The sequence below is a fragment of the Neopelma chrysocephalum genome, unplaced genomic scaffold, assembly GCF_003984885.1.
Source record: "Neopelma chrysocephalum unplaced genomic scaffold, ASM398488v2 Primary Assembly neopelma1_63, whole genome shotgun sequence".
Lineage (NCBI taxonomy): Eukaryota > Metazoa > Chordata > Aves > Passeriformes > Pipridae > Neopelma > Neopelma chrysocephalum.
In genome coordinates this window covers 9,479,610-9,497,876 of record NW_020897720.1, presented here as the reverse complement: position 1 = coordinate 9,497,876, position 18,267 = coordinate 9,479,610, and the positions used below count along the sequence as shown (strand labels likewise).

Below are 18,267 nucleotides of genomic sequence, written 5' to 3'. Positions count from 1 at the left end.
CGCCCGCTGCCGCAAAGCGCGGCCGGGAAGATGGCGGCGCGCTGGGCGCTGGGCGCGGGTGAGGCGGCTGCGGGCGGGACGCGGCGCTGCTGGGGAGGCTCTCGCCTCAGAGGAGAGCACCGAGGTGGTCAGAGGGGTGGAACATCTCCCGTGAGGAAAGGCTGAGGGAGTTGGGGTTGTTCAGCTTGGAGAAGAGAAGCTTCGGGGCGACCTGGTTGTGGCCTTACAGTGCCAGAAGGAGCGGGCGGGGAAGATTGGGACAGACTGTTTACCAGGACATGTAGTGACAGGACGAGGGGGAATGGTTTTACACTGACGGAGAGTAGGTTTAGATAGGGTATTAGGAAAAAAGTCTTCCCGGTGAGGGTGGTGAGGCCCTGGCACAGGTTGCCCAGAGAAGCTGTGGCTGCCCCATCCCTGGAAGTGTCCAAGACCAGGTTGGACGGGACTCGGAGCAACCTGGGATAGTGGGAGGTGTCTCTGGTTTGAACAAAATGATCTTCAAGGTCTCTTCCAACCCAGTCATTCTGTGATTCTATGGTTGTGTTTATTCCTCGCTCTCTGCTCCTCCCTTTCAGGCGGTTCCTGGGCGCGGGGTCTGCTCAGCTGGGCGCGGCCGGAGAGGTGAGTGTGGTTCTGCTGCCCCCCTGCCATCCCCGGGCTGTGGGACACGGGCAGCCCTGCCCGGGGGGTACCTGGGGCTCTGCCCTTTCTCTGCCTTTCCCCCCTGCCCCGGGACTGTGAGAACAGGTCACTCTCTGCCCCTGTGGTGTCTCTCTGTGTACTGAGATGTTGTGCCAATGACAGAGATGTTGTGCCAATGTTGTGCCCCAACTGGTACAGCAGCCGCTGCAGTACCAGCAGTACCACCTCTGACCTTGTGGTGCAGGTTACAGTAACCATGTACCTGTTGCTCCCCCCTGTGCTGTCCCCAGCCACTGCTTTTCTGTAGTTGCTGGATTTCCCCCTCAGTCTGGAGGGATCACAGGCTGTGCTGTGGGAGCAGTGGTACTGCTGTATCCCTGACTTCAGAGGGAAGGCTGGTGTGGATTCTCCAAGTGCAGAGCTTTAGTCTCTGCTAGAGCCTGTGTAGGTAAATTGCAGAGACCTGTGTCACCAGAGGAAGAAATAGGTTTATATTGTCCTCACTTTGCTTCCTTGCAGTTGGACAGAGTTACCTGCTCATTATTTTACTTAGTTCTTGTCTGTGTGTCCCACTTGCTGCTTATGGATGATTCCTTTTAGCATTCCTTCAGCTTTTTTCCATCCTGTTCCCCTTATGCCTATGTAATGTATTTTGCTTGTTGTTTGTCACAGTTTTCTCTTGCTTTCAATGTGTTTCTTTTCCTAAAGTTAGGATAGTTTTGCTCTTCACATGAGGCTGGATTGCTTTAAGATAGAGGGAATGTGTCATTCCTTAAATTGTCAGATATATTAATGTGCTCTCTGAGGCCAGGAAGGGAATGCTTAGTTCATTCCTGCTCAATTTGTTAAACTACAAAATGATATTCATGTGCTTGTCAAAGATTGTCCTGTACTAATCCATGATATTCTGCCTGATGATGATGACTTGTTGCCTTGTTCAGTGACATTTTTAGGTATTAATCAAATAAACCAAAACTTAGAGGTGTACAATGTAACTAATTGAAACTAATCAGCATGTTTTGTTTGCCAGTTATTTTTCAGATGCTTTGCACAGTTTGACCACCCACATGAAGCTGTTCAAGGCTTAGTAAAACTCACAATATTTGGTCTTGAACTTGCAGTTGGGAGTGGCTGCCCAGTGCTGCTTTATTTAGGCAGCAGGGGGTAAAATGTGGCTTGGTTTTTCAGGTTCTGAGGTGAGCAGACTGACTGAAGACTGATTTTTTTCACTGTCAGCTTGTCTTATATTGACTTGATTGCATTTTGGAAGTAGTTCAGAACACCTCTCCTTTCAGATTTCAGAACGTTTGTAAATTTCTAATGCTTTGAGATACTCAGCCCCTTGAAAAACTAGAAATTTCTATTGCTAAAAATGTTGTTGGTAAGAGTTAAATAAGTATTGGTAGGTCTTGGAAAAGATATAAGCAGAGGTGACTGTGCCTTTGTGGGATGATTCAGGAACACTAAATGTGGAGTCTTGTGCTGTACCAATGTCACTGATGGTTCATGGTTTGCTTTGGGAAGCCTGGGGTTTCTTGTTGAATTAAAAAGCCCTTCTAACATAAACTATAATAAAGTGTAATAGTTTGATTTTATGAGTAGGAAAATGTGTCGATTCTTGTTATCAACACAGGCAGGTTCACAATTTTCCAGCTAAACTGGGCAGGGAAAAAGAACTGTTTTGTTCAGCAGCTGAGGCTATGGTCTTGTCTTGCAGGTGGCTGCCATCCTGTAGCCTTTTCCCTCTGTCATGCATCCACACAAGCACATCTCTGCAGAAGATTGGGAAGTGGGAGAAAAAGAACGGGGTTGTTTACCCTCCACAGCTGCCAGGAGAACCCCGCAGACCAGCTGTAAGGATGCACCTGGGAATGTCCTTACCTGTGTGTGATCAGCAATTTCTGAGCAGATTGTCACTGGCTCTGGGTGACTGTACAAGGCACTAGTTTCATAGCTTATTTGTTCGTTATTTCAGTCTATTATTTTTGTAACTGGGAAGTTGTAGGTAAATGCAAACAGAAGCAAGGCTCTGAAGTTGCATAGGAAGAGAATGTTGCGTATTTGATAACTGAAGGGACTAAGTGCTGCTTTCACTATAGCTCAGCTTAGGAGGATTTTAGGTTAACTCTTCAGTATTTACTCACTGTCAAGAACTGATATTTTTGAATTCCATTTTTGTAATTTTTCTCCATTGGGAATTGATGTGTTGCAAGACATACTGCTCAGCAAAGTAAAGTGTTTGCATCTCAGAAGAAAAGAGATTTTTTTAGGCATGTACTTTTGTGGGCCATGAGCATTTATTGATTGCCCCTGTGACCATTAAGCCATAGGATGTAGAAATCCCTGGTGTGGCCTGTGCTGACTGATGCAATATGGGTGAAAATGCAGCTATCGACCGACTCGCTTATTAAATCAGTTTTTTACCTGTTTATAAAGAATGCCACTGCTTTCAAATTTGTATTGATGTTTATATTCTACTAGCTACTGTTGGTCCCTGTCAGTAATAGTGTTGAATGAGTCTGTGGAGGCAGCTCTTCATGCCAATCAAACTTGAAAGCCTCTTCACTTCTCAAGTGGTAATTAAGTTCATTCTGGTAATATTGTTTAGTTGCTCTCCCAGTAAGTTGACTCGACAGCAGAATAATATTTTTAAGACTGAATGGGCACGTCAATCTTTGCTTCTAAAGGTGGTGAGGATGAGAGGAAAAGATGGTGAGAAATCTTCTGATTATCCTTTTCAGGGACTTCTGTTTATGAACAAATTGTCATAAAATTGCATTAAACTTTTCTGTGTGCCAGCGACTTTTTTTTAGTACTTTCAAATATCAAAGTTTCAAATCTCAGAGCTATGCCTGATCCAATGTGCTCATGGTATAGTAGGGAGAGCCATACTTATTTTATTCTTAGTGAGAAAATTGTGGAGCAGGCATGGATGGTCCATTCTTATTTTCATGGCAAAATTACTGATCCTGGTACCTTTTCTTTTTTTTTGCACCCAGGTAATATATCACTGTCGGAGAGACATAAAATACAGCCACAAAAAGATGTGGTATCTGGCAAAACTGGTAAGCAAAGAGTACTTTGTACTGTGTTTGTTAGAATGCAAAATTTGATTGCTTTATTTGCCTTAATAACCTCATTTGGCCACAGTCTAATCAGCCTCTTCAATACTGAGTCCTCGAGATGAGCCTGGATCTGGACAGGGAGCAGCTGTTTGTGGTTTGGTTTAGCTGCTTTATCCCAGTGTGCTCTCTCAGGTGTACCCAGGATTATGCACAGATTATGCACTGTGGAAGAATTTCCATGTTGATTTCTGCCTTGTGGTAGATGGCAAGAGGAATTTTGAAAGATAGTAATGGACTGTTTTTTTTTTTTTAAGGAAAAAATAATTGAATGTTTTGTCACGATTTATTCAATATTTAGCTCAGAATTTCTGTGTGTAAGATATTGAAGAAGTGGTAATTAAGGAAACTAAAGTATTTTTGGTTTTCATAATGGCAATGTAAGTCAAGTAATGTCTTCTGAATAAGAGAAGGGAAATAGTTGTAATTTCAGGAGTTAATTTTAACGCTTTGATTGCAGATAAAAGGAATGACCATTGATCAGGCTCTTGCTCAGCTGGAATTTAGTGACAAAAAGGGAGCAAAGGTGATCAAAGAGGTATGTAGTAGTATTCCTTAACACTTCTAGTTTCAAGAAAACTTTAAAATCAATACCTGTCACCTGAAGTTTGGAGATGTTTCTGTGGGGTCTTATGTTTCAAGTAAGCCTGTTGGGAACACATTCAAATAACATATTTTTGTTACAGTCATGTCATATTGTGACTTATAAATATGTTTGGGTCACTTGTGCTGGCTGTGTTCATTTGTCACGATGATAAATTACATGTGGGTGCCCTCTGTAACAGTGCTTAGTGTTAAGTTCCTGGTAAATGATGCAGAATCCTGGTCTCTAATGGCTGTTACATCTGTTTTCTTTGGTTCTTTAAGAAGTGAAGGATATTAGCAAGAAAAGGCCTGTAAAGGCACAAAGGCTTTTGAGACACTGTAGTTGTTAGGATTCTCAAATTACTCATTTTCTTGGCTGAAGCATTGGTTTCTGGCATAATAATGGCAAAGATGTGTCCTGTATGAGCTGAAAATGTTGAATGACCCAAGTTCATTTTGCCCACCTTAGAATTTGTTTCTAGTCTGATGTCTAATTAGACAAAGGTCCGTAGATGGAAGGCTGACAAATGCTGATGGGAACCATTGTTTCCACTCCTTTTCCTCCCCAAAAATGTAATAAAATTCTCCTGAGGCTTTTACAGTCTGTATGCAAGGAACATCCTTATGTAAAAGATGCTTGTCTTTTAACAATTTTTATCTCTATAAAATACTTTTTCTATAACCGACTTAAACTTTCAATTTCTTCCATGTTATCTAGAGATAAGAAATAGCTTTGCTTGAATTCCTACTCAAGTATTTCCATTTCTTTTCCTTTTGTTACAGGTTCTGTTGGAAGCACAGGACTTGGCCGTAAGAAAGCACAACGTGGAATTCAAATCAAATTTACATATAGGTACTTTTTTAAAATTTAGTGCAGGAAAATGTCATCCTACCCTATCCTGCCCTATGAAAAAGTTTTATCCTTAATAAGTTTTTCTGGCTTCAAATCAGCAGAAATGAATAGAGGGCAGCTTCTGCTGAACTTATCTTTACCTAAACATGAAAGGCACGTGCTTGCAACACAGCTGAAGTTAGTAGTGGTTTTTGAGCCTTTAGCCATCACTTTGTTGTAGTTGGTGCCTCACTGGTGGTGTTCTGGCATCTGCCAGATGCATCATTTTTAAGATGCATTCATCTGAGAGTGGAATTTCTGCTCCTTATGTGAACAGAAGGTCCTGAAGAGGAAGATGCTTGACATGAATATGAAAGCAAACCGTTACTACTTTTTAATGTTGCCAGTGAACAGAGATGCTGGGGGCTTTGTCTGTGGTTGGTACAGCTAGATTTGCAGGATCAGAATTAAACTTCTGTCAGAAACCGTATACAAGTAAATGAGTATTGACAGAAAACTTCTTAATAAAAAGATTTTGCTGTAGATGTTTACAGGATAAGCTTGGAATAACTACAGCACTTTTTAGCCCAGAAAAATGTTAGAGAAATGTTTACTTGTAGGTGTTTTTAGGCCTAAAGTTATTACTGTCCATTTTGTCTAATGTGGTGTAAATTTCACTAAACAGACCTTATAAGCTTAAAGTCACCTGGACTGTAGAGCAGATTTGATTAGAATTCTTTGAAGCATTCCAAGCCTCTGCCATAAGAAGGTTCAGCTGCTAGTGCAGGACTGGGTGTGTAGATAATGAAAATACCTGTGATATATGCAATAAGGGGAGAAAATGAAGTCTGTAAGACTTCTACAGGAATTCATGAGGCAAACTACTGAAAAGCAGTGATATTAATATCACCTTCAGAAGAGCTATATAATCTAGTAAGTGTTCAGTCTAGCTTCCTTTGGATTTGCCCTTTCCTACATATTTGTCTTGAGTGCATGCTTTCTAAATTCACCTTTTTTGTGCTCCTGAGGAGTGTTAATTCAGCTCACGGGTCCCTCTGTAGCACTGATCTGCTGAAGGTAACAGAAGAAAGATGGGGGAGAGAATCCTGAGTAGAATTAACTTTCCAGAAGCAGCCACGAAACGTACACTGGCGAGACAGGTGTTCCTGCTGCAGCTGTGTGGCTGTTCATCCTCACCTGAACAGTCTTTCTCTCCTTTTTCCTTCAGCCGAGTCCCTGACGGGCAGAGGCCACTACATGAAGCATATTCGTTACCATGCCAAGGGCATGTTTGCCTTCATGAGAATCAACAGGTGCCACTACTTTGTGAAGCTGATGGAAGGTCCTCCTCCCCCTCCAGAGCCACCAAGGACTGGCTATGACCAGGCAAAAGAATATGTGCAGCAGCTGCGAAACAGAACCCTTGTTCATACACTCTGACAGACTGTTGTGACTGTATAGGTATCTCTTGTTTGACAATGTAATTGTATAAAAGAATAATTAAAATAATGCTTTAGTTATATCTTTGTTGGTGCTGGAGCTGGATGATGTGAGAATGATCATAGGGTTTTTTCTTATTTGTCAAGCCATAGGTATGGAAAAATCTTGGAGCAGCAGATGTTATTTGGACCACAGCATTCAAACTCGACCCTGGACTATCAAATCTAGAACATACGATGCTGTTATAAAGCTTGTAATGAACTGAAGTTCACACAGATCTCTGTTATGTATGGTGGGGGCTTTGATGGTAAAAATATGTGCTTGACAGTCAAATTGCAAGATCAGACTTGGACTAAAACTACTAAAATTTCTTAAAGTACCTACAGCATTGGAAAAAAAAAAGCAACAATAATATTTGAGAATACAGACATTGATTTATGGTTTATCTGGGATGTAGTACTTTCCTTACAGCTATTATTGTGCCTCTTGGGCAATGTGTCTGGGAGTGGGGAATAAAAGAACAATCCTTTAAAGTTCGAGTTTTGGCAGTCGGTAGGTGGCAGTGTTTAGTTTGTCAGAGAGGAAGTGGCAGCAAAAACTTAGAGGGTGTTGAAATTCTGTTCTGGATTCTGCCCATGGCATTAATAGTCTGATATGTGCATGGAGTTCAGGCTGCTTTCTGTGGAAACTCAGTGCGGGTAATAGGCACAATATGGAGAAAACCTTGTTTTGTTGAAGAGTGAACTAATTGTTCTGCACTGTCTGGAAACAAATTGCCTTTGTAATGTTGGGGAAAGTAACACACTGTGGACATAATATGAAATGGCTTGTTGCATATACAAATTAGGCCTTCAGTTCTATGAAAACAATCCCATTTTTATCATTAATTCAAAGAGAAAAAGACTGAAGTCAGTAGGGGGAATCTCATTTCACTCAGTCAAATTTTTAACTTCAGATGGCCGGAGTTCATGAACATCACCATAAAAAGAGAATGAGCAATTGCTTGTTCATGCAAATGTCTGATATTTAGACTTTTCCATTCTGGGAACATCAGTATGGGAGATAGATTGCTTACCTCATCTGGGTCTTTTTACCACAGTAGCCTGTGGTAGCCTTTCTTACATGTGTTTACTTTGATCAGTACTTGAATGATGGGTAAGAGCAGCTCCTGTAGGGAAACAAATTATCTTTATTGTCCTAATGAAGGTGGCATACAGGTGTTTCTTTTGGCTACCAAAGGAAGGTTCTCATGATGTTAAAGAGTATTGGGGGTGGTGAAGTTACACAAGAAGTCCATGCAGAGCTCAGTCCTGTTAATGGGTGCCTGTTTGCAGTCTGGATTTCTGCAGTGCACTTTCAGACACATTACTTGCTGTTAAAGCCACGATTTAGTAACTTGTCTGAAAGGTGTGTTCTGATAAAACTCTCTATCTCTGTAGTCCCTGATGTATGTTTGAAGAACTGTTTCTGTTGTACTGTGATAAACAGCTGTGCTTTGCTCTGCCAGCTGCCCTTAAACTCTTCTGTCTTACTGAATCTCTTACAAGTTGTAGCAAAGTTAATCTTTTTGGGGATCAGTGATCTGGGAGAAGACTAAAGAATTGCAAAATAATTCAAGTTTATTAAGCACTCACACACATTACACTTACATACATATAAATATCTAAACCCTGGCCTCTAGGTGTTTTATTCCAGTACCTATTTCTCCTGCATGCTGTAGATTTTGCTTTGGATCCTTTTTGAAACTCCAGAGAAGGCTATAGCCTTAGAGATATCATTGCTCTGGTTATGAATCTACAGAGAGGGAGAGAAGTGAGAATACGACTGATGTCTTTTCCAGCTTCTTTGTGAAAGAAACTCCTTTAAACAAACAGACCTGGGCTTTCAAAAATTTTCAGTCGAAAGATATGGTTTTTGCTTGTCATTCCTGTTTTCTTCCTCAAGATAGTAAGTGGGAAAACTCCTTTTTGACATGCTTTTAGTGTTCTTATTCCTTAGTAGCCTTTTCTGCCATCTTAAAGATGCATAACCCAGAGTGGATCTTTATGGCATTGGCTAAGGAAGCTCTACAGGTGCGTTTGTAACAGGGAAGTTGGGTGAAGTGAGGGGCTTGAACGGGCTTTGTCCCTGCCTTTCCTTGGTAGGATGGTAAGAGTGAAGTGGTTTTTGTGATAGTTGCATCAAAACACTGGTAAGGGAACCTGCCTGAGGTGTAGGGATAAAGCTTTTTACTGGCAAGTTCTATATATACATAAAATTTGAGGGGTTTGATTCTACTGTACTTTCTTGGTAATTAGTACATCTGCACTTTAGTTTGGTATCTGATATGGATTCAGACATGAAATTCCATGCTAACTGCAACAAGGTTTTAACAAAACATCATTTATTGCTGTGACCTCTGATAAAAGAGTGTTCTTAAATGAGAAGGGAAGGAGAAACACCGAGGCCTCTACTTGGTGCTGATTTCATGAGTAACATCTGGGGGCGCTGTAAACTCACCACTTGTGTATGTGCTGATGTTACAAAAACTGGAGAAGGAGCAAGTAAGTGTGAAGGTGTAGTGAGGCTTCAGGGAAATCTGAGGAGAGCAGAACTGTGAGCTGTGCTCAGCAGTGTGAGATTTAATTGAGAAAAACTTCCAAACCTGCTGTTGGGCTTGTTCATAAACATTTTAAAGTATCCACTGAGAAAGTAGAAGTATTTCTGTCAAGTCAGCCTGATGTGTTTTTGGATGTGTGTGGTTTGTTTGTTTGCTTTTTTTTCTTTTTAAAACTCCTAGGCACTTATTAAGGAGGTAGTTAATCAAAAACAGAGTAAGGAAAGGCTCACGAATATAGTTATAAAGTTCATCAGCCTCTTTTAAAATGTGGAAGATAAATGAGTGTGATAGACAGTGACTGGACAGCTGGGTGGGTACCTCTGGTTCTGGTCAGGTCTGTCCTGGGAGTTGCTGTGCTTGAGGTGTTAGGGCTCGGGGGGTACCTGGGCACTGACAGGTGTGTTCTGCTCCAGCTGTGTTGCTGTACCTGCTATGGACTTGACTCAACCAAGGTCATTCAGTGGAAATTGTGTGATTCCCTGATGCACAAACAGGAGCTGTGTCACAGCACTGCTGCTCCTGTTTGGGAAATCAGTCACTGGAGTGAAGGAACAATAGGAGTTGCTGCTTTCTGCCAGTCCCTGTGAAAATCCACTGTTGGGATGCTGGGAGGTCATTTACAAACAGTATTCTCCTTTAAATAGTAATAAGGTTACCCCTAATGTCCTCAATGGACCATAGAAGCAGTGTGACATTCCTCAGCATATGAGCTACAGTCCTCCTGCTAGAAAGGCCCCTAGTTCAGGCTCTTCAAAGAACAAGCCTTTGTGCTGAATGACATCTATCCACTGCTATACATCCAGTTGCACTTCAGCTGTGTAATTTAAAATAATTAAAAATTAAACAAAATAAGAGACTGTAATAGCAGAAATAATCACACAGGAGCCTTACCTAGGCAAAATTACTTGAAAGGAGGGGAAAGTTTCAGGAACTGACTTTTGAATACTCAGACTGAAGTAAGGAGCAAGATATCTTCTGGGAATAGTCGGCAAACGCAGAGCTCATTTTGTATTTGCTCTATAACATCAACACTCTCTTCGTGTTTCAGGGAAGTTGTATGCTGGTATGGAGGACAGGCTGCCATTGAAGGGAACAAACCAAGGAGAGTGTAACTTTACCTTGGGCAAATTAGACATTCACCTCAGAGTATTAGCTGAGGAAATTAATCTGAAAGTCTGTAATACACTTGAACTGAGCATCCTTGAAAACTAAGACAAAACGTGGGGCAGAGCATCTGAATAACTACTGCATTTGTGGGTGCTGCTTCTGTGTATCTCACAGTAGTGCAGCCATCGAGCTTTGTGTGGTAAAATGAACTTGTCAAAGATGAACCTAGATAGACTCCCTTTTTCTTTGCTCCAAAAATAATGAAGTGGAGGCTGAAACCGTATTTTGTATTCGTATGATATCTTTATTTTAAATTAGCTCAGAGTTGGCACCTTTGTCAACACTGCATCAAGTCACCTGTGTCTCTAACACTATGGGAGGCCCAGCCACCTCTGGCCTGTACTAGTGCTACGCTTGTCTCCCTGTGAAATCTTCTTGCCAAGCCAACCTGAGCTTCCCAAGCTCTGTTGTCCTTGTCCTTTATTCTGTTCCCTGGTGCTACTGAGAAGTGGTTGACCCCATCACATGGTAACTCCTTGTTGCTGTCAGATCACCCTGCTAACCCACCTCTTGGGCAGGATGAACAAGCCCAGCTTCAGCCTTTCCTCATAAATCCTGTTCTCCAGCCCTTGGGCTGTCCCCTCTCCAGTTTCCCTATTTCTGTTGCAGTGCAGAACCTAAAACCAGACTTGGTGTTCCAGGTACAGCTTCACCAGCACTGATGAAAGGGAGATAACTTCCATTGGTCATCTGGCCACACTTCTAGTGGAGCCAAGGATGCAGTTTGCAGCCTCTGATGAGAGCGTGTTGTTGGCTCTGATGTTCATGCAAGTCCCAGGTCTGTGTTGGGTTGCTCATCAGAATTGCACTTAGGACCTGTAACACCTGTATTCCAGCTCTCAGTGCTTTTCTGTTTACACTGATGGGGACTCCTTTACTGCTAGGAAATTGTTCTGCTGTGTGGGTGACAACTTTCTTTCCTAATAGAAAAGTTACAAAACAGTTTTCTGGCTTCTGTTATTAATCAAACTCTGATGCCAGCGAAGAGTGGAGTAAAGGCATTTGTATGTGCTGTTGAGGTAAACTCCAGCCATGTGTGCAGCTAATAAGTGAAATGTGTCTACAACTCTCCTATTGATTATTACCTTCAAAGCAAGACAAACATAAGTCCTTACTCTGTGCTGGTCATGTAAATTAAAACTTTATTTAAATGAAAACAGAGTGGACTGTGAGATGCACTAGATTGGGCCAGGAAAGGATTGCTGTTCAAAACCAGCTCCTCTGGATGCCCCCGATTCTTTGCCTTCTTTTTTCCCCCACTTAAGAGTCCCAATAGTGCATTAAGATGAACTCAGTGGTTAGTAAATTTTCCCCTGTGTAGTTTACAAGCTCAAGGTTATGGGCTAGAACAAGCAGTGTCATGCTATAAATCAGATGTAATGGAACAGCTTGAGAGAGTGCACAGGAGTCCTTCCCCTCACACAGTGTGTGTCCAAAAACTCTGAAGGTAGAGCTGGCACAAGCCCAGAAACCCCCACAAATGGCTGATTAAATAACTAATAATGAGCCTCGTGCTGCTGCCCTCTCTTCTGGAGTTTGAATTTCCTGAATCATTCACCTTGCTGTACTGAAAAACTCTTAAAAGAGCTGAGAATTGGAAAAAGCAGAAGTTTTCACCAGAAAGTGGGTGTAGCTGAACCCCACTGTGATGGAGAATGGAGGTGGGACATCTGCCTTGTGGTAGTTCTTGCAGCAACTAAATGCCTTTTGTCATAACTTATCATAACTTGCATAGCTTTAGCTTTCAGCTATTCATTATTCTGATTCTCATCACAGGCTTATTAAGTCCTTTTCTATTTCTTTCAAGCCTGAAATGTGTCACTAGTTCAGTGGTCTAAAGAAGAACCTACCTGTACAAGTGGGGGAAAGCAGTGCTGAGTTAGGAGACAGGCTCTTCCCAGCAGGGCTGGGCTTGGGGTTTTACTGGGATTAGTACTGAGGCTGAAGGCTGCCTGGAGGGTTTGTATTCTGTCAGCTCAGAGCACAGGCTGAAGCAACAATCCGTGCTGTGACAGAGGTGCCCAAGTTGGAGCCTGTAACATGGTTCTTGTGAGTAAAGACAAGCTGGAGATACCGAACCTTGAGCTGGAAAGGCTCAATCACCAGGGATGACTTCTAGAGACAAAGAGCTTCTAGTAGTGGATAGTACATCCATATATTTGCTTCAGCTGGGTTTTGTCTGCCCTGTCCATATGAATTGGGAAGCTGCTTAGGATACCTGTTGGTAGTAACCTCTTAAATAACACTGGTTATGAGTTTCACCCGTAGTGTGCCCAGGGCCTTAGGTAAATGTAGAAATGGGGTTGCAGGCAGGTCAATGAGGGAAGACAAATGGCATCTTCTTGACCAAGGCATATCCAGAGAAATCTGAGTGTGAAACAACCAGAACTGAGGTGCCCTTAGGAAGGGGAGGTGGATTCCAAAGTCAGTGAAGGGAAGGGGTAAAATTATTTCAAACTTGGATTTACCGTGGGCTGACTGGAGCCAAGAATAAGGGTCAAAAGTCTGGTGCAGTTACACCTCTCTTACCTACAAAAGTCAGTGAAAATTTCTGAGATCAAGGCAATGCCAACTGAACTATTGGCTAAGTAGCCAGAAATGTCTCAGTTTGTCTCTAGTATGTCACACTTCAAAGCAGAGATTCCCAGCTGTTCTCATCAAGTCTGAGGTGTTTGAAGATACTCTTCATTTTTCTTCTGCTCTTATTATCTGTCTCTTTAGGGGGCCTGTGCTCACTGCTTTTGTGGGGATGGATGCTTGGAAAGGAATTATTGTTCATCTTCTCCATCTGTTCTGATGCTGGATATGCCTGTCTTTTTGAAGGCTTTCAGAGTCTGTGCTGGGAATGCATTTCTCTTCCCAGTGTTGGGAGATTTGTATTTTTAATGGGTATTTGTTTTATCTATCACATGCTAGATTTATTCACTTGATAATCTCTCAGCAACGCAGGCAATCTTCTCATGTCCTGATCTAGCATGCAGGGATTTTATTAATTTAACAGTTTGGCTTTGGGCTCAGATAGCCATTAGAGGCAAATCCTGCAGTGTGCTGAGTGTGCTCACCACCCCCAGAACTGAGAGCAGCAGTGACTTGCAGGGATCTGCAGCTGCCTTCAGGATTGTGTTCTTAGAAGCTTTCCTTGCCCATGTAGTCTATGAATAAGTAACTGTCTTTCCTTCCTAGACCATACCTTTCTTTAATATGATTTCTCAGTGATAAGTGAGACTTCTTGATGGAATTTTTGCAATGACTGCCTGTGCTCAGTTAACCACTTTTGCATCTCTTAGGAGTTCTTTTTTTATGTCCATCATCTTTGATACAAAACAAAAGCATCCTTCCTTCTTCAAGGTGTGTTTTGTTAAAGTTAGTTGGAAAATGAGAGGGGGAAGCAAACAAAAATACTTTCATGAAATGACATTTCTACTCCACTCCAGCACAGTCCTGGAGTAAACCCAGTATCATTGTGCCTGAATCTAAGATGTTAACATTTCTTTCTATCTACAGCAGGGAAAAACAACAGGTCTACACAGAAGCTTCGAACTTATTACTCACTTAAAAAAAAAAAATTAATTCAGATCCTTTATCAGTCAGTATCCTATCTTCATTTTTCAGAAACAGGTTTCAGATGTTACATTTGGTCCTGATATTAATCACGGGGGCCAAAATTCTAGGTTTCAGAAGGAGGCTAATAATAAATCTTTCTGATATGGCTCTGGGAAAGCAGGGGGATAGGGGTGATGACCCAGGGGTTCATCATATACCGACAAGGTGAAATGCAACAGCAGCCCCTGCAGCTGACAGTTCCTTGGCACAGCTGTGACTTTGGCAAGTCAACACACTCATGGCACTGATAGCATAAACATTTTGTGGCAACTGTGCAAAGCAGGCAGCCAATTATTTTACTAATGATTGCTTCTCACTGCTCTCCTCCTCCTTCATCTGCCCTAGAGAGGAAAACTTTCTCCCCTGTACTCTGTCCTCCTGGATAATGGCAATAATGGTTTCTTTTTGTAAAAATGCTGTCTAACTCTGCAGTAGCCTGTGCTGTGTGGGACTTGGCTCAGTAATTATGGTCCTCTCCTAAGTTCCCTCATTTTCCAGATGTTATTAGTAGATCTGTCTGTGGCTGTGGTAGCTGTAAGCAGAGATAGTTGTGAGAGCCTGCATCCCCAGTGATTCTGCTGCAGTTCAACTGCTTCCCATTAACCAAAGTGCTAGAAGAGTTTGTGCTTCCAGAGGTGTCTAAAATCCTCCTCGTGAGATGTTCAATGAGGGCTTTGCATATGTGGGTGGTGACCTTCTGCTGCTTCATTTGTACAGCTGATCCTGGTTGACTCCAGTACTTTCAACTGAGGAACATAATGGTTTGTGTGCCCATTAAATTCTCAGAGTAGTCTGGCCCATGGGGAAGCTGAGGGCTGTAAGAGCATGTATACACCAACACAGAGGAAGAAAATGTTTGGTACAATATGTGGGTATGTCAAGAACAGAGGGGTAGTTTTTCCTGCTTGCAGGGACATTCTTGATTCAGTGAGCTGAAGGTTAGTTGTGCCCTAAACAGGAGCAGCAAAGCAGGATTCCCAACTTAACAAGCTGTGTTTGCTTTCAGAAGCCCAGGGTTCATCTCTGTTTGGTGAATCCTGTAGGTTAAATATGAGTTGTCCTAGGTTAACGCTGTTTCTGTATAGCAGATGCCTATTGGAAATGATTCCCAGCTTCCTTAGCAGTCATCTAGGACTGTCTTCTTAGCAGAATCTTGGATGGTTTCTGGGCATTATGACCATGGCATCATTCTGACCTTAATTCTGATAAATACTGCAATACAATACAAACTGAGCTCCATCCTGCTGGTACCACATTGCTACCAGCCCCTGAGCTACCTGGATTAAAGACAGGTGGAGTGTTCAGCAGTGAAAAGGAAATTCAGATACTGTCCTCCTCCATCAATTTTCGAAGGAGAGGGGTGCAGCTTCCTAATTGAAGACTATCCTCTCCCTCACCACTGTTGTCAGCTATGGAATCCAATACAGCACTTTCATCTAGAGACAGTGATGAAGTGGTTATTAAATGCAATAGAAATCATTCAGGCCCCTTTTGATTAAAAGCTTCACTCTTATCTGTGGCTTTCTATGTTCTTAGGAAAGAGCTTGGCAGAGGCAGAACTAGGGAGAGAAATACTTTGCCATTTGGTTGTTTTGGGGCAACGGGGCTTTAAAGCACACAAAGGTAGGTGGTAGGTGTTTGCCTCTAAAGCAAAGGGTTGATATATTATGATGTAAATCTTAATCTTGAGAGACTGGGGTCCCTGTCCTCCCCAGCCTGGGCACAGGGCATTTGAGCAGCGATCCAAGTGCATTGAACTGTGTGGAAATGTCATCTTTTGGGTACTTATAGTGGAATAAAGCACCAAACATTTGAGAAATAACCATTACTTTGCGTATAACACATGCCAGAAAAAGAGTGTGAAAAAATGTCAGAACCCTTCTATTAGCCAGCTCTTTTGAATAGAAACATAAAATATTAATTTAAATCAACTGAAAGGCATTAAAAACTTGATGTTCTCTTTGCCCCAGAAGTACTCTGCTGATAAGAAACAAATTAAAAATGCAGAGTTTTCAAATAGCAAAAATGCTGCATATTTTAAATGAAGTTGGTCTTTTTATGTGTAGTGTTTTGGACTAAAAAAATAATATTAAATGCACATAAAAATGATTACTGTAAATGGTGAAAACATCAAAGTTTGGCATCAAAGTTAAATGAAAGCGCTCGGAAGTCTGTTTGTTTGATCTGTACATAAATAAGCTTGAAAAGAAGCCAGGGTGCTTTTACACAGCCGGAACTGGGTAGCCAGTTCAACTTCCTCTGCATCCCAGAGATTCCCAAACTAGGTTAGATCCAAACATGGTCAGTATTTTTTGGGGGGATTTTTGTGTTTGCCCAACATTCTTCTCTGCCAGTGCACCAGGGAAAATGAGTTGGCAGATGACACGAGTTACAGGCTCTTATAAAATGCAAGAGTGAATGAACTCCAGGACAATGAAACAAATTCCTCTTTCCTCTTCTAGTTTTGCCATGAGGACTATCAAAATGAAGGTAAATGATGAGTCCTTGACCTTGTTGAAGCCAAGGCTCATACAGTTAACTATATTCTCCCTGGGTTTGTTTCACCACCCATTCCTGGCTTGGCAAGAAGTGTGAATTAGGAATATGGGTCAGAGCTCTGTTAATTTATATCAGCTAAAGATCTGCTACAGACCTGAGCCACACTGATGTTCGATTTATTTCGGTTTGCTCTTAAGAAAAAACCCAAACAACAAACAAACTTGTGATGTGGGATCTGTAAGGGAAAAAAATGGGACCAAAAGACCCTACTGTGCTTTACAGGAATCTGCATGGTGCAGGGAATGACTCTTGAGCTCTGAGAGCTCTTTTGGTATAGTGCAAATGTAAGACCTTTATCTACAGAGCACCAAGCTGCAGCTCGATTACTGTGGGAGCTGGAAGGTGTAAGCAACTAGAAGCAAGACTTCAAAGAAAACCACCTTGGCTCCTGTGACTTCTGTTTAGCAGCCTGAACCTTTTGGGATCAACAGACTTTCAACACTAAAGGGGTGTGTGGCAGTCAGTAAAACACGTTCTCAAAACCTCTATAAGTTTACTCTGTTTCATTTGGCTTCTAATCACAGCCCCTCTGAGCACAGACCTTTCACCAGGACCCTAAGCTAGAGCTGCATGTGGCTCTGTGGTGCAAGGGAAGATGTTCTGCTTTGAAGAGCAGCTTGAAAGGCCATGTGTTACCTGACACGGGAGAACATGCTGCTCCTTCACCTGGCCTCTGTAGCCCTTGAGTTAAATGTGCATCCTCTTCAGGAGGAACATCCAAGCCTGTGCCTTTGGAGATGGCAACTTCAATGCCTCTTCTGGGACTGCTGCATGAGGTCACTGCAGGGCAACCAGTAAGGCAAGTCTTAGTAGAGGACTTGCCCTTCAAAAATTCAGCTACAGCCTTAGGGTGTGTGTGCCTCTGACTTATAAAGCTATTATTTTTCCTTGCTGAGAAAGTCAAAATTGTCCTCCCCCTGTGTTCTCTTCCATAAAACAGTTCCACAACACATCCCCCAAAACAATTAATTATCTTGTTAAGGTGGGGTTTCTTTTTCTTCCTAGAAGCTTCCCCTGTCAAGTGCTGGAAGGAGAAATCTAAAGTCTCTGGATCACTTTCCATTTTCTTGCTGTGAGTGGGAGTGCAGAAAAGATGCTCTTTATGAAAATAGCTATTTTTTAAGTGAGAGAAATAAGAAACCTCCCCTGGAATGAAAACACAGCCTGCATCCTCCCAGAGGGGTGGCAGCTGAGATGGCAGGCTGCAATTTGGTCTGTTCTTTGGGCAACATGCTGCTTTTTATGCCGTGAGCCCAAATTTCATTGGTGCCCTGTGGGAGGGTGGCTTGGCTCAGGGGTGTGTGGTAAGGATGTGGTCAACCCTCCTCTGGCAGCGTGATGCTGAGGTAGCTGGGCTTGCCTTCTCTGAGGATTTATCAGCTTTTCAACCTGCTTTCCTGGCTCTTGCAGATGTTTTTATTGTAGTTGCAACTTTACAGTGTCTGGTTTATTTTAGTTTTGTACAGTATTCTCCACTGCTTCTATTTAGTGCCAAGTTGAATTTCACAGGGACCTGCAGTGCATCCCTGAGGGAGGGCTGAGGGAAGGAGGCTGCAGAAAGGGACGGGGTTGGTGTGTTGCTGTGCTTACAGCAAGATCAGACTCTGAGCAGAGGTGCAGAGAGCAGGCTTTCAGTACATGCAAAGATGGTTTTCAGGTATGAAATTAGCTCAGAAATTCTCGTGGTTCTGCTTTGTGAACAAGAGGAAAAACTA

General features: G+C 42.4%; 1 protein-coding gene across 1 annotated transcript; it reads left to right on the top strand.

Moving 5' to 3' along the window:
- Positions 1-3: 3 nt before the first annotated feature.
- On the top strand, positions 4-7,018 carry MRPL22 (mitochondrial ribosomal protein L22; the record flags this gene model as incomplete). The annotated part of the gene is made up of 7 exons (XM_027682809.1): positions 4-58; positions 579-624; positions 2,363-2,498; positions 3,645-3,710; positions 4,228-4,305; positions 5,136-5,205; positions 6,413-7,018. Coding segments are annotated over 7 exons (663 nt in total), but the record flags the coding sequence as incomplete, so codon positions are not given.
- Positions 7,019-18,267: the final 11,249 nt, after the last annotated feature.